Genomic DNA, 15,076 nt, shown 5'->3' on the forward strand with positions numbered 1-15,076 from the left:
GCTTCCTAAGTTTACTTTTTTACCCATAGGAGACGCATTTCCTCCTAAGTTTAGTTTTACCCATAGGAGATGCATTTCCTCCTAAGTTTAGTTTTACCCATAGGAGAGGCATTTCCTCCTAAGTTGTTATTGAAGTTGGGAGCCCGCCCATAGAACAGAGGCATACATTTCAGTCTTTACATTTCAAGAGTTGAAGTTGGGAGCCCGCCCATAGAACAGAGGCATACATTTCAGTCTTTACATTTCAAGTGTTGAAGTTGGGAGCCCGCCCATAGAACAGAGGCATACATTTCAGTCTTTTTATTTCAAGTGTTGAAGTTGGGAGCCCGTCCATAGAACAGAGGCATACATTTCAGTCTTTACATTTCAAGTGTTGAAGTTGGGAGCCCGCCCATAGAACAGAGGCATACATTTCAGTCTTTACATTTCAAGAGTTGAAGTTGGGAGCCCGCCCATAGAACAGAGGCATACATTTCAGTCTTTACATTTCAAGTGTTGAAGTTGGGAGCCCGCCCATAGAATAGAGGCATACATTTCAGTCTTTTCATTTCAAGTGTTGAAGTTGGGAGCCCGCCCATAGAACAGAGACATACATTTCAGTCTTTACATTTCAAGTGTTGAAGTTGAGAGCCCACCCATAGAACAGAGGCATACATTTCAGTCTTTTCATTTCAAGTTGAAGTTGGGAGCCCGCCCATATAACAGAGGAATACATTTCGAGATCAAGTAAGAAGACAATAAAACAGAGGGTTACAATAAAAATCCCCAGCACCGGAAAGCAGAAGGTTGCAACAAGAGGTCCCAACACAAACTCAAGTGCATGTGTCAAAAAGATGAAAAGCACCGGAAGAAACGCAAGTAGACAAGAAAGCAAGGCAACAAGAACAAATTTCAGTCTAGCCTAGCTTCTTGTTTTCTTTTAAGCACGATGTAACCAGGAGATCGGTAAGTAGTGATAACAGCATGCAACAGCAGTAACATTGCAGTCCCACGGTAGTCCCAACTACCAAAACTTCCCGAACTACATTAACATGATTCCCCTTTAGCCAGGGATATGTAGGAAACCTTTGAAGCAAAGGTTCGGTTAAATCTTTTTCAAAAAATGCTTCACACGGAGTACTCGGATGGGCAAAAATCGCTCGCTTTATCTTTGCGCGAAAACCCTTCGTGTTTTCGGGCAAAGAGGGGCAGCTGTAAGCACGTGATTTTTACCCTATATGAGAATTACTCCCAAAAAATTTAAAATAAAATGATTTTCCTTGGTGTGCAATTTTGAGAATTTTGTGACGTTTTTGGATAATTATTTGTATTTGTCTGTGCATGTTTATTTGTTAAATTAATAAAAAAAATACAAAAATATGTCGCATTTTTGCATGTAGGATTTAATTTGTTAGTAATTAAGTTTGTTTACAAAAATAAAAATTACAAAAATAGGCATCTTTTGCAATTTTATCATTTAATGTCCAAATATACAATTTTATGCTTAATTATTACTTAATTGTGCATTAATTGTTATTGGTAGTTAATTTGCACTTTTATAACTTAATTTAGTTCTTAATAATAATTTAAGTACTTTTATAATTTAGTTTTAGAAAAATAAAAGAAGAAAAGAGAACAAAAATACAAAGAAAAATCGGATTGGGCCACTTCTTCAATTTCAAACCACAGGCCCAAATAATTGCCCAACTTTCCCCATGACCCGGTCCACTTCAAACCGGGTCGACCCGGTCCGCTCCATTAACTCCTCGTCGTCGTCCAGTTCATAGCCCCCCCCCGTCGCCGCTGCTTCGCCGTCAACCTACTGACCCATCTGCTTCCATTGCTGCCTTCATCTTCTTCGGGCGAACAAACCAAACGAACCCCCAGCTGCTTCTGTTTCATCACTTCTGCCGCGTCAACTGTTGTTATTGCTTCGGCTTCAACTTCTTAGGCTCGTGTTCGTCGTCGTTTGGTCGAGGTTTGTCGAAACAGTCCATACATATTCGTGTCGATCCGGTTAGTAGATTTTGAGTTTTATTTTGTCCGTATTTCGTTTTGATATTTCTCGAATCTGAAATCGTTAGATATTTGATTTTTGTTTTGTTCATATTCATATGTTTTGTTGAAGTATTTTTCAGATTTCAAATGGAAATTTAATTAGTTGTTTTTCATGTTTATTTCATGTTTGTTTTATTGTTTAGGTAAAAATTTGTTAGTTTAATGTTTGTTAGATTCAAATTGAAATTTAATTGATTATTTCTTCAATTTGTTTCATGTTGTTATGTATTTTCCAGAAATTATTAATGTTGTTTGAGTCATTTAATCCGTCAAGTTTGTTGTTTAAAATAGATTTAATTCATGTTCATACTTTGTTTGATTGTTCTTGAATCCGAGTAATTTAATGTGAGTTTATGTTTTTGATTTGTTGATTTAGTTTAAATCATGTATTTTGTTGTTTGTATTGTTGTCTCTTTGCTCATTCATTTTTGGTCTAAGTTAACCAGGATTGGTTCCCGATATGGTTAATTTATTTCCATTAATTTAGAGTTGTGTTGTTCATCGTGTTCATGTGATTTGTTGTTGAAGATTGTTGAGAAATTGGTCATCTTGGCTATATTTTGGTTAAGTTTTGATTAATTGATTGTTTAGAGCTGATGGGGGTAGTTTGGTAATTGAACATTATTATAATTGTTTATGTAGGCATGGGGGACAAAATATAATGGGGTGAGGTTTGATATAATTGTTTAACATAATGGGGGACAAAACATAATGTAGTGGAGGGGAATATTGCATTTGTTTATGTTAAGCATGGGGGACAAATTGTAATGGGTTGGGGTGGATGTATTTATTTAATGTAGGCATGGGGGACAAGGTTTAAAATAAAAAAAACATTAAGTAGTTGGGACAAAGCATGCCTTGGGGGAATAATTTCGGGTTGGGGATTCAAGACTTGTCTTGCTATATATATAGGGTCATTTGACACATTAAGGGGGGGGGGGGAATTTAGAAAAAAGAATTAGAGGAGATGGAGAGAAAATCTTGAACATTAAAAAACAGATTTTTACACTTGAGAGCGGACAGACTTGAAACATTTTGAGAGTAAAAGAGAAAATGCAATTTGAACTTTCACTTGAATAATTTCCGTTTGTCTTTCTCGAGTGTTATTCAAAATCAGTAAACTACTGCATCTTGTATCCGTCTCTCTTCTGCTTTGACTACGATTGCACTTTGGTATTGCTGAGTTTTCAATCTGTTACTTGGTTATTCTACTGGTTGTTACTGGTTTGCGGTGTTGCTGAATCTGCTGTTGCTGTGTTATTATTGCTGCTGACTTCTCCTTCTTTTGTTCTTGTACTTCCATTTCCAGGTACACAATTGTACACTCTCGGCTTGAAGCGAAATAAAATATTAATCAGGCTCTTGTTTCTAATAAGCTTTAGTAATTATGGTTAAATCTAGTTTCAAATGATTGTGAATAATTAATCTCAATAATTTTTTTTTAAAAAAAAATAACAATGCTGAGTTTTAATCTAGCTATATTTGTTTATTTTGAATATTAGTTGTTGAATTTTTATTTTATTTATAATTTCGAAATTAAGAGTGAAATTCCTTTTTCATCAATATTTGTATTAATCAAGCAATTAGCATGTCATGTCTTCTTAAAATAATAAAAGCTAGTAATAAATTAGGATTTTCTTTCTTTATTTTAGAGACTCATTTTTATAGAAAAATGTAGTCGTTTTAAGATTTGTCCAAATAAATGAGATGAGCCTCGCTTAATGAAATGTATAGATTGCGGGGCCCTCAATAAATGTACATTTAATCGCTTAGAATTAGGGAGGAGCCGTTTTAGCAAATTTCACGGCCCTACCCAAAATAATGATACGCTAGACTCTTTAGGCGCGATTTAATTAATTTTACCTTTTTAAACTCGGATGCGCATTTCATGCAACCCAAATCTAAATCCTAAAACATTGAATAAAAATGTGTTCCGGATTGCGGGTGCATTTCATGTGACGTAATCCAAAGACATGTTTTAAAACGATGTTCACAATTTTTTTTTAAAAATAATAATAATAATAATAAAGTGGTAAAGAGTTAAAATTGGCACATCGGTTCATAATTGTATTAAAATCAGATAAATAAGCCAAATATGACAGTTGAGCGACCGTGCTAGAACCACGGAACTCGGGAATGCCTAACACCTTCTCCCGGGTTAACAGAATTCCTTATCCGGATTTCTGGTACGCAGACTGTAATATGGAGTCATTCTTTTCCTCAATTCGGGATTAAAATTGGTGACTTGGGACACCCTAAATCTCCCAAGTGGCGACTCTGAAATAAATAAACAAATCCCGTTTCGATTGTCCTTTAATTGGAAAAAACTCCCTTGCACCCTCTCGGGGCGGAAAAAGGAGGTGTGACAGTCATCACTCACACATAGAACCAAAGTGAAGAAACCAGTCTAACACATAGCAATAGGTAAAGGAGATCAGACCAACACACGAAAATAAGTAGAGGAAGTCTTTAAGAACTCACAGTAACAAGTGAGAAGAGTTTTAGGAAATTAGGGTTTTAACAATAATCAAGTCAAAAATTGTAAGAACTTTGAATCAGTCAACAAAGAAGAGGATCTAAACACAAAGAAATTAATCAAAACAAGTATACATACAAAACAAACAAAGATAGTTTCAGAACCCGAATAAAAACAAAAATACCCAGGGTTTTGAAACGATGAACTATGTAGAAGAAAACATAACAAATCGTTTAAATATAGTAAAATCATAAAACAACACTGTAAATTGGAGAAGAGATCTTTTTAAAAGTGGTTGAGAAAACCCTAATCGTTGAAGATAAAGAGTTGTTTTGAAAAATCGTAAAACCTTTAAGGAAAACACTTAAGAGGTTCATAACATACACAGATCTAACACAGATCTGAAAGAAAATTGGAAAGCCTTTAAAGTTAGGGTTTCGGAGAACCCAGAAAAATGAGAAAGACTTCGAAAAGTTACCGTTCTAGCCGGAAAAGTCAAGGATCTAACTCGAACAACCATAGATGGCCGGAAAGAGACCATGGATAGAAATTGAGCAAGGTCTGGACTATATCTCTTCGAGATATTTCCATAAAATCACGAAAACAGGCAACCAGTAGACATAGGAGACCGATATATATCTCAAACAGCCATGATAGTCCATGGATTGAGTGAGGATCGAAGGGGATTAGAGTTAGTTTGGGTGGTGACAGCTAGGGTTGGATTTAGGTTTCAGAGAGAGTTTGAGAGGAGAGGGGATTCAAGGGCGGCGGACCGTAACAAATGAATTAGGTTAGGGGTCGTTTTGGGTTAAAAATGGTAAGAGGAAAAGGGGACCATTGATCTGAATGATCAATGGTCATGATCAAATGGGTAGGTAGGGATTCGGTTTGGGATTGGGTTAAAATTGGGTTAGGGTCGGATTTGAATTGGAATTGGGGATTCGATTTGGGCTAGATTTTAAAGCCAATTTTGGATATAAGTTAAATAGCTAATTTTTCACTTTTAATTTTATAAAAATAATAAATAATTTATGAAAACTAATTTAAAAAGCTAAAATAATTTATAACACATAAATAATAATTTAAAAATACAGGATCCAATTTTATGAATATAAAACCTAATTAAACCTTAAAAAGGGCTAGTATTTCAATTATATGCGTTGAAGATTTGGAGGCATTATTTGTATGGCGTGTCATGTGAGTTGTTCACGGATCACAAGAGTATACAGTACTTGTTCAAGCAGAAGGAGCTAAATTTGAGGCAGAGAAGGTGGTTGGAGCTGTTGAAAGACTATGATATCACCATCTTATATCATCTGGGAAAGGCCAATGTGGTGACCGATGCTTTGAGTAGGAAGTCAACCAGTATGGGTAGTCTTGCTTATATTTTGATCGGTGAGAGACCTCTTGCTTTGGTTGTTCAGGCTTTGGTCAATCAGTTCGTGAGGTTGGATGTTTCTGAGCCCATCCGTGTATTCGAGATCGGCAGTATAATGATCCTCATATGTGTGTCCATAGAGACACGGTGCACCACAGAGGTTCCAAGTAGGTTACCTTAGGAGATGATGGAGTCTTGAGATTGTAGGGTCGAGTTTGTGTGCCTAATATGGATGGACTCCGAGAGTTGATTTTAGAGGAGGCCCATAGTTCTCGGTAATCTATTCATCCGGGCACCGCTAAGATGTATCAGGATTTGAGGCAGCATTATTGGTGGAGGAGAATGAAGAAAGACATTGTTGCATATGTGGCTCGGTGTTTGAACTGTCAGTAGGTTAAGTATGAGCATCAGAGGCCCGATGGTTTGTTCCAGAAAATTGAGATTCCTGAGTGGAAGTGGGAGCGTATCACTATGGACTTCGTTGTTGGACTCCCACAGACTTAGAGGAAGTTCGATGCAGTGTGAGTTATTGTTGATAGGCTGACCAAGTCAGCACATTTCATTCCTGTGGCAGTCTCCTATTCTTCTGAGAGGTTAGTTGAGAGCTATATCCGGGAGATTGTCCGCCTTCATGGTGTGTCCGTGTCTATCATTCCGGATTGAGGTACGCCGTTTACCTCACATTTTTGGGGAGCAGTTCAGCAAGAGTTGGGCACACGGGTTGAGTTGAGTACCGCATTTCATCCTCAGATGGACGGGCAGTCCGAGCGGACCATTCAGATTTTGGAGGATATGATCCTAGCTTATGTCATTGACTTTGGAGTCTCGTGGTTTCAGTTTTTGCCTTGAGCAGAGTTTGACTATAACAACAGCTACTAGTCGAGTAATCAGATGACTCCTTATGAGACTTTATATGGTAGGCAGTGTTGGTCACCGATTAAATGGTCTGAGTTGGGAGAGGCTTAGTTGTTGGGTACGGATCTAGTGCAGGATGCCTTGGACAAGGTCAGGATTATTCAGGATAGCCTCTGTACAACTCAGTCCAGGCAAAAGAGTTATGCCGACCGTAAGGTTCGTGGTTTGGCATTCATGGTCGGTGAACGGGTATTTCTTTGGGTATCGCCTATGAAGGGCGTGATGAGATTTGGAAAGAAGGGCAAGCTTAGCCCTAGGTTCATTGGCCCGTTTGAGATTCTTGATCGAGTGGGAGAGGTGGCTTACAGACTTGCGTTGCCGCTGAGCTTATCAGTCGTGCATCCAGTGTTTCATGTGTCCATGCTTTGGAAGTATCACGGCGATCCATCCCACGTGTTAGATTTCAGCACTGTCCAGTTGGACAAGGACTTGTCCTATGAGGAAGAGCCAATAGCTATTCTAGACCGGCAGGTTCGTCAGTTGAGATCAAAGAGTTTTCCTTCTGTTCGTGTTCAGTGGAGAGGTCAGCCTGCTGAGGCATCGACCTGGGAGTCCGAGTCCGATATGCAGAGCCATTATCCCCATCTTTTCCCCGACTCAGGTACTTCCTTCTTATGTTCGTTCGAGGACGAACGATTATTTTAGAGGTGGAGAATGTGATGATCCAAAAGGTCATCACTTGTTTTAGAAATAAATTCTGTGTTATGAGGCCTTAAAACCTCCTTTTTACTTTAACTCGTTTTGCGTGCGCAATTCGGGCATATAGCTAGAAAGCCATTATGTGAAAATCTGTGAAAATAATAAAATTTGCCTTTAAAATGAATTTAAGTTGACTTCGGTCAACATTTTGGGTAAACGGACCCGGACCCATGATTTGATAGTCTCGGAGGGTCCGTAGGAAAATATGGGACTTGGGAGTATGCCTGGAATCGAATTCCAAGGTCCCAAGCCCGAGAAATAAATTTTTAAAGAAAATTGTTTTCAGGAATATATATGAGTTTTTAGAAATGGAATATGTTTGGAAGTTGATGGTATAGGGCCCGTATTTTGGTTCCGGAGCTTGATACATGTCTTATATGTGATTTAAGCCGAACCTGTAAAGTTTGGTAAGAAACGGAGGTGAAATGACGTGAATCGAACCCTCGGTTGTAAAATTTGGAACTTAAGTGTTCTTGAGATTTTACTTTGAATTTGATGTTAAGTTCGTTGTTAAAGGTATTAGTTTGGCAATTTGATCACATGAATAAGTTCATAAGATATTTTTGAGTTAGTATGCATATTTGGTTTGGAGCCCCAAGGGCTCGGGTGAGTTTCGGGTAGGTTCCGAGGTGTTTAGACTTAGGAAAAACACTATTGTTTCATCAGTTCTGGTGTAACCGCACCTGCGAGTCAAGCACCGTATGTGCGAGCTCGCAGGTGCGCATATAGGTCCGCAGGTACGGTCCAGCCCTCTCGCAGATGCGGACAAGCTTCCGCAGGAGCGAATCCCCTATCGCAGGTGCGGCCCTAGCGGGCCTAGTCATTTCCGCAGAAGCGGTCAATTTTAGGCACGTGCGCTTGCGCAGGTGAGACCCAAGCTCCGCAGGAGCGAGAGTCGGGTAGTGAAGTCTTTTAAAATAACAACGTTTTCTCTTTCAAATTTTCACCAAAAATAGAAGGCCTAGGGCGATTTTCTCAAGAGATTTTCTTCCCAAATCATAAGTAAGTGTCCACTAACTGATTTGTTTCAACTCTCTAATGTACTTCGTCAACTTTTATCTTAAATCCTAAGGTTTTAACGGTAGAAAATTGGGAATTTGGGTAGAGTTAGAGCTTTTTGATTAGTTGGGATTTAGACCTCGTTTTGGGGTCAGATTCCGAAACTAATTGCATATTTGGGCTCGTGGGTGAATGGGTGATCGAGTTTTGGTCCGAACCTTGTGTTTTGACCAAGCGGGCCCGGGGTCGATTTTTGACTTTTTGGGAAAAATGATAGGAAACCTATAATTAAGAATTGGGTATGAATTCTTTAGCATTTATTGATGTTATTAAATCAATTTGGACTAGATACGAGTAGTTTGGAGGCGAATTCTAAAGGAAAAGCGGTGTTTGAGGCTTGAGTGGCCGTGGAAGTTTGAGGTAAGTATTTGGTCTAACCTTAGCTTGAGGGATTAGGAGTTGTGTCCTATTTGCTATGTGTTATTTGTTGAGTACGACTTATAGGTATAGTGACGAGTATCTATACGTTGGTGTCAAGCATGCACGTGAGTCTTAGTACTACAAATGCTTAAGTTGTTGATTTCTCTGTGTTGGACAAGAATTATGATTATTCTCATGGAAAGTTCTTATGGTTGAGTACTGGTGCTAGTTGAGGTTTCTTTTGTAAAGCTAAATGTTACAACACGTTTGGTTATAGCTTATTCCCTTGCTGGGACATATTTATTTATACTATCGATTCCCTTTCCGGGATAGTGTTGTTTCCTTATTGTTCCCTTGCTAGGACTCTTTTGTGATTGGTGTTGAATTGTATATTGGGATCGGATTGCACACCGCAATAATATTATATTTGGATCAGGTTGCACGCCACAACAATATTATAATTGAATCGGGTTGCACACCGCAACAACATTATAATTGGATCGGGTTGCACGCCACAACAATGATAAATGATATTGATCAGGTTACACGCCGCAATAGTGTTTTTATGATTTGGATTGGGTTGCGCGCTGCAATAATAAATGATAAAAGCGGTTATTGATTAGTTACAGTTTCCTTATTCTTTTTGCCGCAAATTTTAAATTGTTCTTTATGCTTTTCTCCTGAGTTACTATTGGTAAATGATATTCCCCCGCAGCATGTCCCCCTCCTATCCTTATTTGTGTATTTTTGTTTTTTTTTCCCGCTGTATATGATATAACTGCACATGTTTATTTGGTAGTCTAGTTCTAGCCTCGTCACTACTTCGCCGGGGTTAGGCTAGGCACTTACCAGCACATGGGGTCGGTTGTGCTGATACTATCCCGGAGCAGCAGCATTCAGAGCTTAGCTTGGATGGCTGCCTTCAGTCCAGTCAGAGATTCCGAGATAGTCCTGCAGGCGTCCGCAGGCCCTGACATCTCCCTCTATCTCTTCATCCTGTTTCATTTACATATTTTAGAAATAGTGTATTATTTATTTTCCAGACCTTGTTTGTAGTAATTCTAGACCGTCTGTGGAGTTGTGACACCAGTTCTGGGTAGACTTCGTTTACGATGATGTATTGGATATGTATCCAATGGTTTTATTGTTTCTTCCGCTTGTTTAAAACTCCATTGTTTATAAGCTATTGTTTCGTAATTGTTAAAGGATTAAAAATGAAAAAAAGATAATTTGTTCAAACAGTTGGCTTGCCTAGCTTTCATTAGTAGGCGCCATCACGACTCCCGAGGGTGAGAAATCCGGATCGTGACAAGTTCACTAACATTGACAATTTATTATATGCATTAATTACTTCCATTTTATTACTCTAACAAATTTTAAAAGTAGAAAAAATATGCAATGTGAAGTTTTACCATCTTTTGTACAAATAGATATTGCATATTGACTAGTAGATATAAATATATAGATTACTAAGGATAATAGGATTTAGATTTTCTGCTATAAAAGCTACTTACAATTTTTTTTTATGGCTAACTTAGGTTATTTTGTTCGTATCATTTAATATTTTATATTATTTAAAACCTTGTATATAGTACTATATTTTCCCTTTCTTGCTAGGCACGGGTCCATTCCACCATAAAAGAATAGTTATTAGGATAAAGGTAAAGCCGATACTGGTTAAACAACATTAACTGATAAAATTAAAAAGAATAAAGGAAAATGGATATAGATTAAGGCTGTGTTTGGCATGAAGGAAAATATTTTTCGAAAAATATTTTTTAATTTTCTCATGTTTGGTTGGATTAAATGTTTTGGAAAACATTTTCCTCATGAACTCATTTTCATCCAATTGGAGGAAAATATTTTTCCTTTCCCCATCCCCACCTACCCACCCGCACCCCGGCCCCCCCTCCCCAACCCCACCCTAAATAGAAATATTATTAATAGTACTTTTTTTTCATGTTATGGATAGGATACTTTTTTTCATTTCAATAATTGAATATTTTCTTTTCATGATATAAAAAAGTATTTTTTTCATTTTAACTAAAAAAGTACTTTCTATTCATAATATAGAAAAAGTATTTTCTTTCATTTCAACAAAATGAAGTAGTAAAAGGTATTTTCTTTCATTTCAACAAAACTATCGGACACGTGCAACGCACGTGTATCCCATGCTAATTAGTATAAATATTTTAAAGCAATATGGATATTCTTAGAATAAGCGTGCAATAAGTTAAAAAAATTTTGAAGAAGAAAAATGTAAGCTCAAAACTAATTAATGGTGAACCTACTATGCTTCAACAACACATTTTATACATGAATATGAGCAACGTCGGCTATGGTTGCAAGTGCTATCCATCTTAAACTTTGTGCCTTATGTTTAAGAAACAATAGCCTCCTCTTTTTTACAATCGCATACATGTCAAGAAGTTGTTGTCGAATGAAAGTAGAATTTTGTAGAAACCGTAGAGAAATTCGATCAACATATGTATTCCTTAGGATGACTAGTAAGTCAATGTTAATTTTATGGTGTATAACTGCATAGAAATAGTGGTTAATTGTGATAGAGATAGATAATAATTATTGAAATCAATAAATTTGATTCATATTTATAAATCATATTTGCATGTACATGTCTCATTCAAAATTATGAGCCCTTTCTTCTGCGAATTAGATAGAAGAATATTAGTTTTTTTTTGAATGATAAGGAAGCATATATATTAATACGCAAAAACTTACACCGAAGTTACATAGCCCCGAAGGACATTACTATTGTTTAAAGTTACTAAACTATTACAAACACTGGTGCTTAGTTGCTTAGTACCAAAATAAAGGCCTTGCATGTCCTTTTCCAAGATGGCTTCAACAAAAAGAGGTGGACAAGCAAGGTGGTAGCATTTATCCGACTTGAAATTCTTGACTGCTTCCTTAGCTAGGCAATCTGCTACTGCATTTCCTTCCCTAAAATTGTTCCTGATCACGGGGAATTTCAGTTGGTGCATTAATGATCTGCAGTTAAGTAAACATGCATTAGAGCTACCATTTTCATCAATAAGCATCTTTATTATATCCATTGAATTTGATTCAATTTCTATAGCAGCAAATGGCATCTCCACCGCTAATTTTAAGCCTTGCTCCAATGCTAATAGTTCTGCCTGCATGGAGCATGATGTGTAGCAAGATTTTGTAAAGCCCATGATCCAATTACCAGAGCTATTTCTGAAAACTCCTCCTATACCTATATGAATTTTTTCTTTCAAGAATGCCCCATCAATGTTAAGTTTTATCTTGTTTGGAAGAGGTCTTTCCCAGTAAATTTTAATCTTAACTGAAGATTGTTGTATGTGATTTTTATCAGTAAAGAAGAGAAATTCCCATATTTGACGAAAACCATATCTAGGGTTAATATCCATATTCAAATTGTTTATATTATTATTGTTTCTATTCTTCCAAAGATTCCAAATCGAAAAGGGGAGGATACTTTTCCAAGCATAATGCTGATGACTGACTTGGCGATGAGCATTCCTTAAAATAGCTAACCAGTTTGATTGAACATTATTTTGGTTGATTATTAGACCAATACTGGACCAATAACGGGTAGCTATAGGGCATAGGAGAAAAATGTGAGTGGCATCCTCAGGTCCTTGTTTGCACATAGGGCAAATAGGATCAATATTTATACCAATATATTGAAGGTAATATCTACAAGGGATTTTATTGTGCATGCATTGCCAAATGAAGAACTTGATTTTAGTAGGACAATGGAGATCCCAAATCCAATTAAAGTCAGGCTCTTTATCCTGAATCATCAAGTGATTATCCTCTAAAAGTTTGTAGCAGGACTTGGATGTAAATATGCCATTACTATTCGAATCCCAGGACATACGATCCTTACTTATTGAATCTAACGACATAGGAGTAGCCCTGATCTTATTTATTAGAGAAGAGGGGAGGTCAAAAGAAATTTTTGACATATCCCATTGATCATTAAAAATCAGGTGATTAAGAGAGATTAAGTAATCAGATTTATGGAGAGGGCCTTCTATACAATTTCTAAGGCTGGGAGCATTATGAATCCATCTACTTGACCAAATGTCAAGATTTGAATTTTTGGTCGGATGCCACAAGATTCCTTTGGTAAGGATTTTATACCCTTTTTGAAGGGCTGCCCAGATGAAGGAGCATTTTGGTGTTGTTTTTTATGAGCATATTTACTAGCAATTAGTTGAGCCAAGGGTTATTAGGAAAATTTATAAGGTGCCAGCTAAGTCTAGTAAGGAGAACACAGTTTTTTTGCAAAGCAGTATGAATTCCTAGACCTCATTCAGATTTTTGCTTAGTGACAGTTTTCCAATTAACTAAATAGATTTTTCTCTTAGCATTAGTGGTTCCCCATATAAAATCTCTTTGAATTTTATCAATCCGGTTTAACACTTTTTTAGGGAGCATAGTGTATTGCATAACATGAGAAGGCATATCATTCAGAGTTGAGGATGCTAAGGTGGTTCTTCCCGCAATATTAAGAAGATTAGTTTTCCAAAGAGAGAGTTTAGCATGCATTTTATCAATGACAAACTGAAAATCCTTCGGCTTTGGTTTGAGATTTAGAATTGGAAATCCAAGATATTTTCCAAACTCAAAACTAGCCCTTATGTTAAATAAGCTATCTAAATGACTTGAAATGTCTCGTGGACATTTTTTGGAGAACACAATCCTAAACTTAGAGTAATTTATGGACAACCCAGTTTCTTCCATAACCAAATTAAGGCATTGATTAATACAATTACCCATCTTATGATTAGCTTTACCCATTAAGGTTAATTCGTCAGCAAAGAAAAGGTGTGAGAAATAAGGACCCATTGGGGTAATTTTTATCGGATCTCACATCAAAGTATCCACTTGATTATCAATTAACCTAGACATAAGTTCCATACATAGGATAAATATGTATGGTGACATGGGATCGCCTTGACGGATTCCTCTACTTGGGCTAAAAAATTAGTCTTGGTTCCATTGACAAGGATACCAATATTACTAGTGCAAATATAATGCATAATAAGGTTAGAGATTTTAGGAGGAAAGTGGAAGAAAACTAGTGTTTTATGAATAAAATCCCATTCTAGCTTATCAAAAGCCTTTTGGAGGTCAATTTTTAATAACATATCATATTTAGAGCTGGTTGAAGAGGACATAGTATTGATAATTTCCTGAATGACAATGGCATTATCACGGGCTCTTCTATTTTTTAAAAAGCTCGATTGAGTAGGGCTAATAATGACCGAAAGAAATTGTTTTAGTCTATTAACAATAATTTTGGTAATTATTTTATACACCGTATTACAAAGCCCAATAGGTCTAAAGTTTTTTAGATCAGTGGCATTGCCAATTTTTGGAATGAGGCACGAATAAGTATCATTAATACCCTTAGGGAGAGATTGTGATTCAGAAGAATATTAGTTGTATTACATAAATATAATAATATCAATAATTTTAACACGCCAATCGTATGTCAAATGCTAATATTTTGATGTTTTAATTAGTCGTACTTCACGAAAAATATAACATTTCTATAGATTTGAGAATGATTCACACAAATTAATTTTTCGATGAGAAATTAAATATTATCTCATAAGTTTTTAAGACAATTTTTCATATTGAAGAAAATATAAAAGATGATAAAATTTATGAATAAAATATCTAACAACAGCACGAAAGTAGAAACCACATATATTTTTTGTGTGCTCAAGTTTGCGACCATAGACACTTTATTGTGCAACTTATAGAGTATAATGAATAATGTCAAACAAGCTATAATACAAATATATTATACTTGTTGAAAATGAAAGAAACAAACAATCAAAGTTGAATAACTAAGAAGATTAAACTTACAAAATTGACACATTACAAAGTCACCAAAATAAAAATCAAACAATCAAATAATAACGACACTACAACAAAAAAAGAAAAAAAAAGTTTGTATTATCTATTATGACATTGTCTCACAAGAAGGATGTAGTTATGAAGAATACTTAAACAGTATATACACAATCCTTGTTAACATCAAAATTAAGTTTTAATACAAATGATGAATTTAACAAGCATACTAAATAATAAGGTATTGGAATTAGGACAAACAAATTATTTGATGTGTT

General features: G+C 36.2%; 1 protein-coding gene across 1 annotated transcript; it reads right to left on the bottom strand.

Moving 5' to 3' along the window:
* Positions 1–11,659: 11,659 nt before the first annotated feature.
* Positions 11,660–12,337, bottom strand: LOC138872740 (uncharacterized). The gene has a single exon (XM_070151155.1). It carries the CDS (start codon positions 12,335–12,337, stop codon positions 11,660–11,662), a length of 678 nt encoding a protein of 225 aa, XP_070007256.1.
* Positions 12,338–15,076: the final 2,739 nt, after the last annotated feature.

The sequence above is a fragment of the Nicotiana sylvestris genome, chromosome 7, assembly GCF_000393655.2.
Source record: "Nicotiana sylvestris chromosome 7, ASM39365v2, whole genome shotgun sequence".
Taxonomy (NCBI): domain Eukaryota; kingdom Viridiplantae; phylum Streptophyta; class Magnoliopsida; order Solanales; family Solanaceae; genus Nicotiana; species Nicotiana sylvestris.

Coding starts and splice junctions, on each gene's coding strand:
- LOC138872740 (XM_070151155.1), bottom strand. CDS start 12,337: ATGGATATTAACCCTAGATATGGTTTTCGTCAAATATGGGAATTTCTC.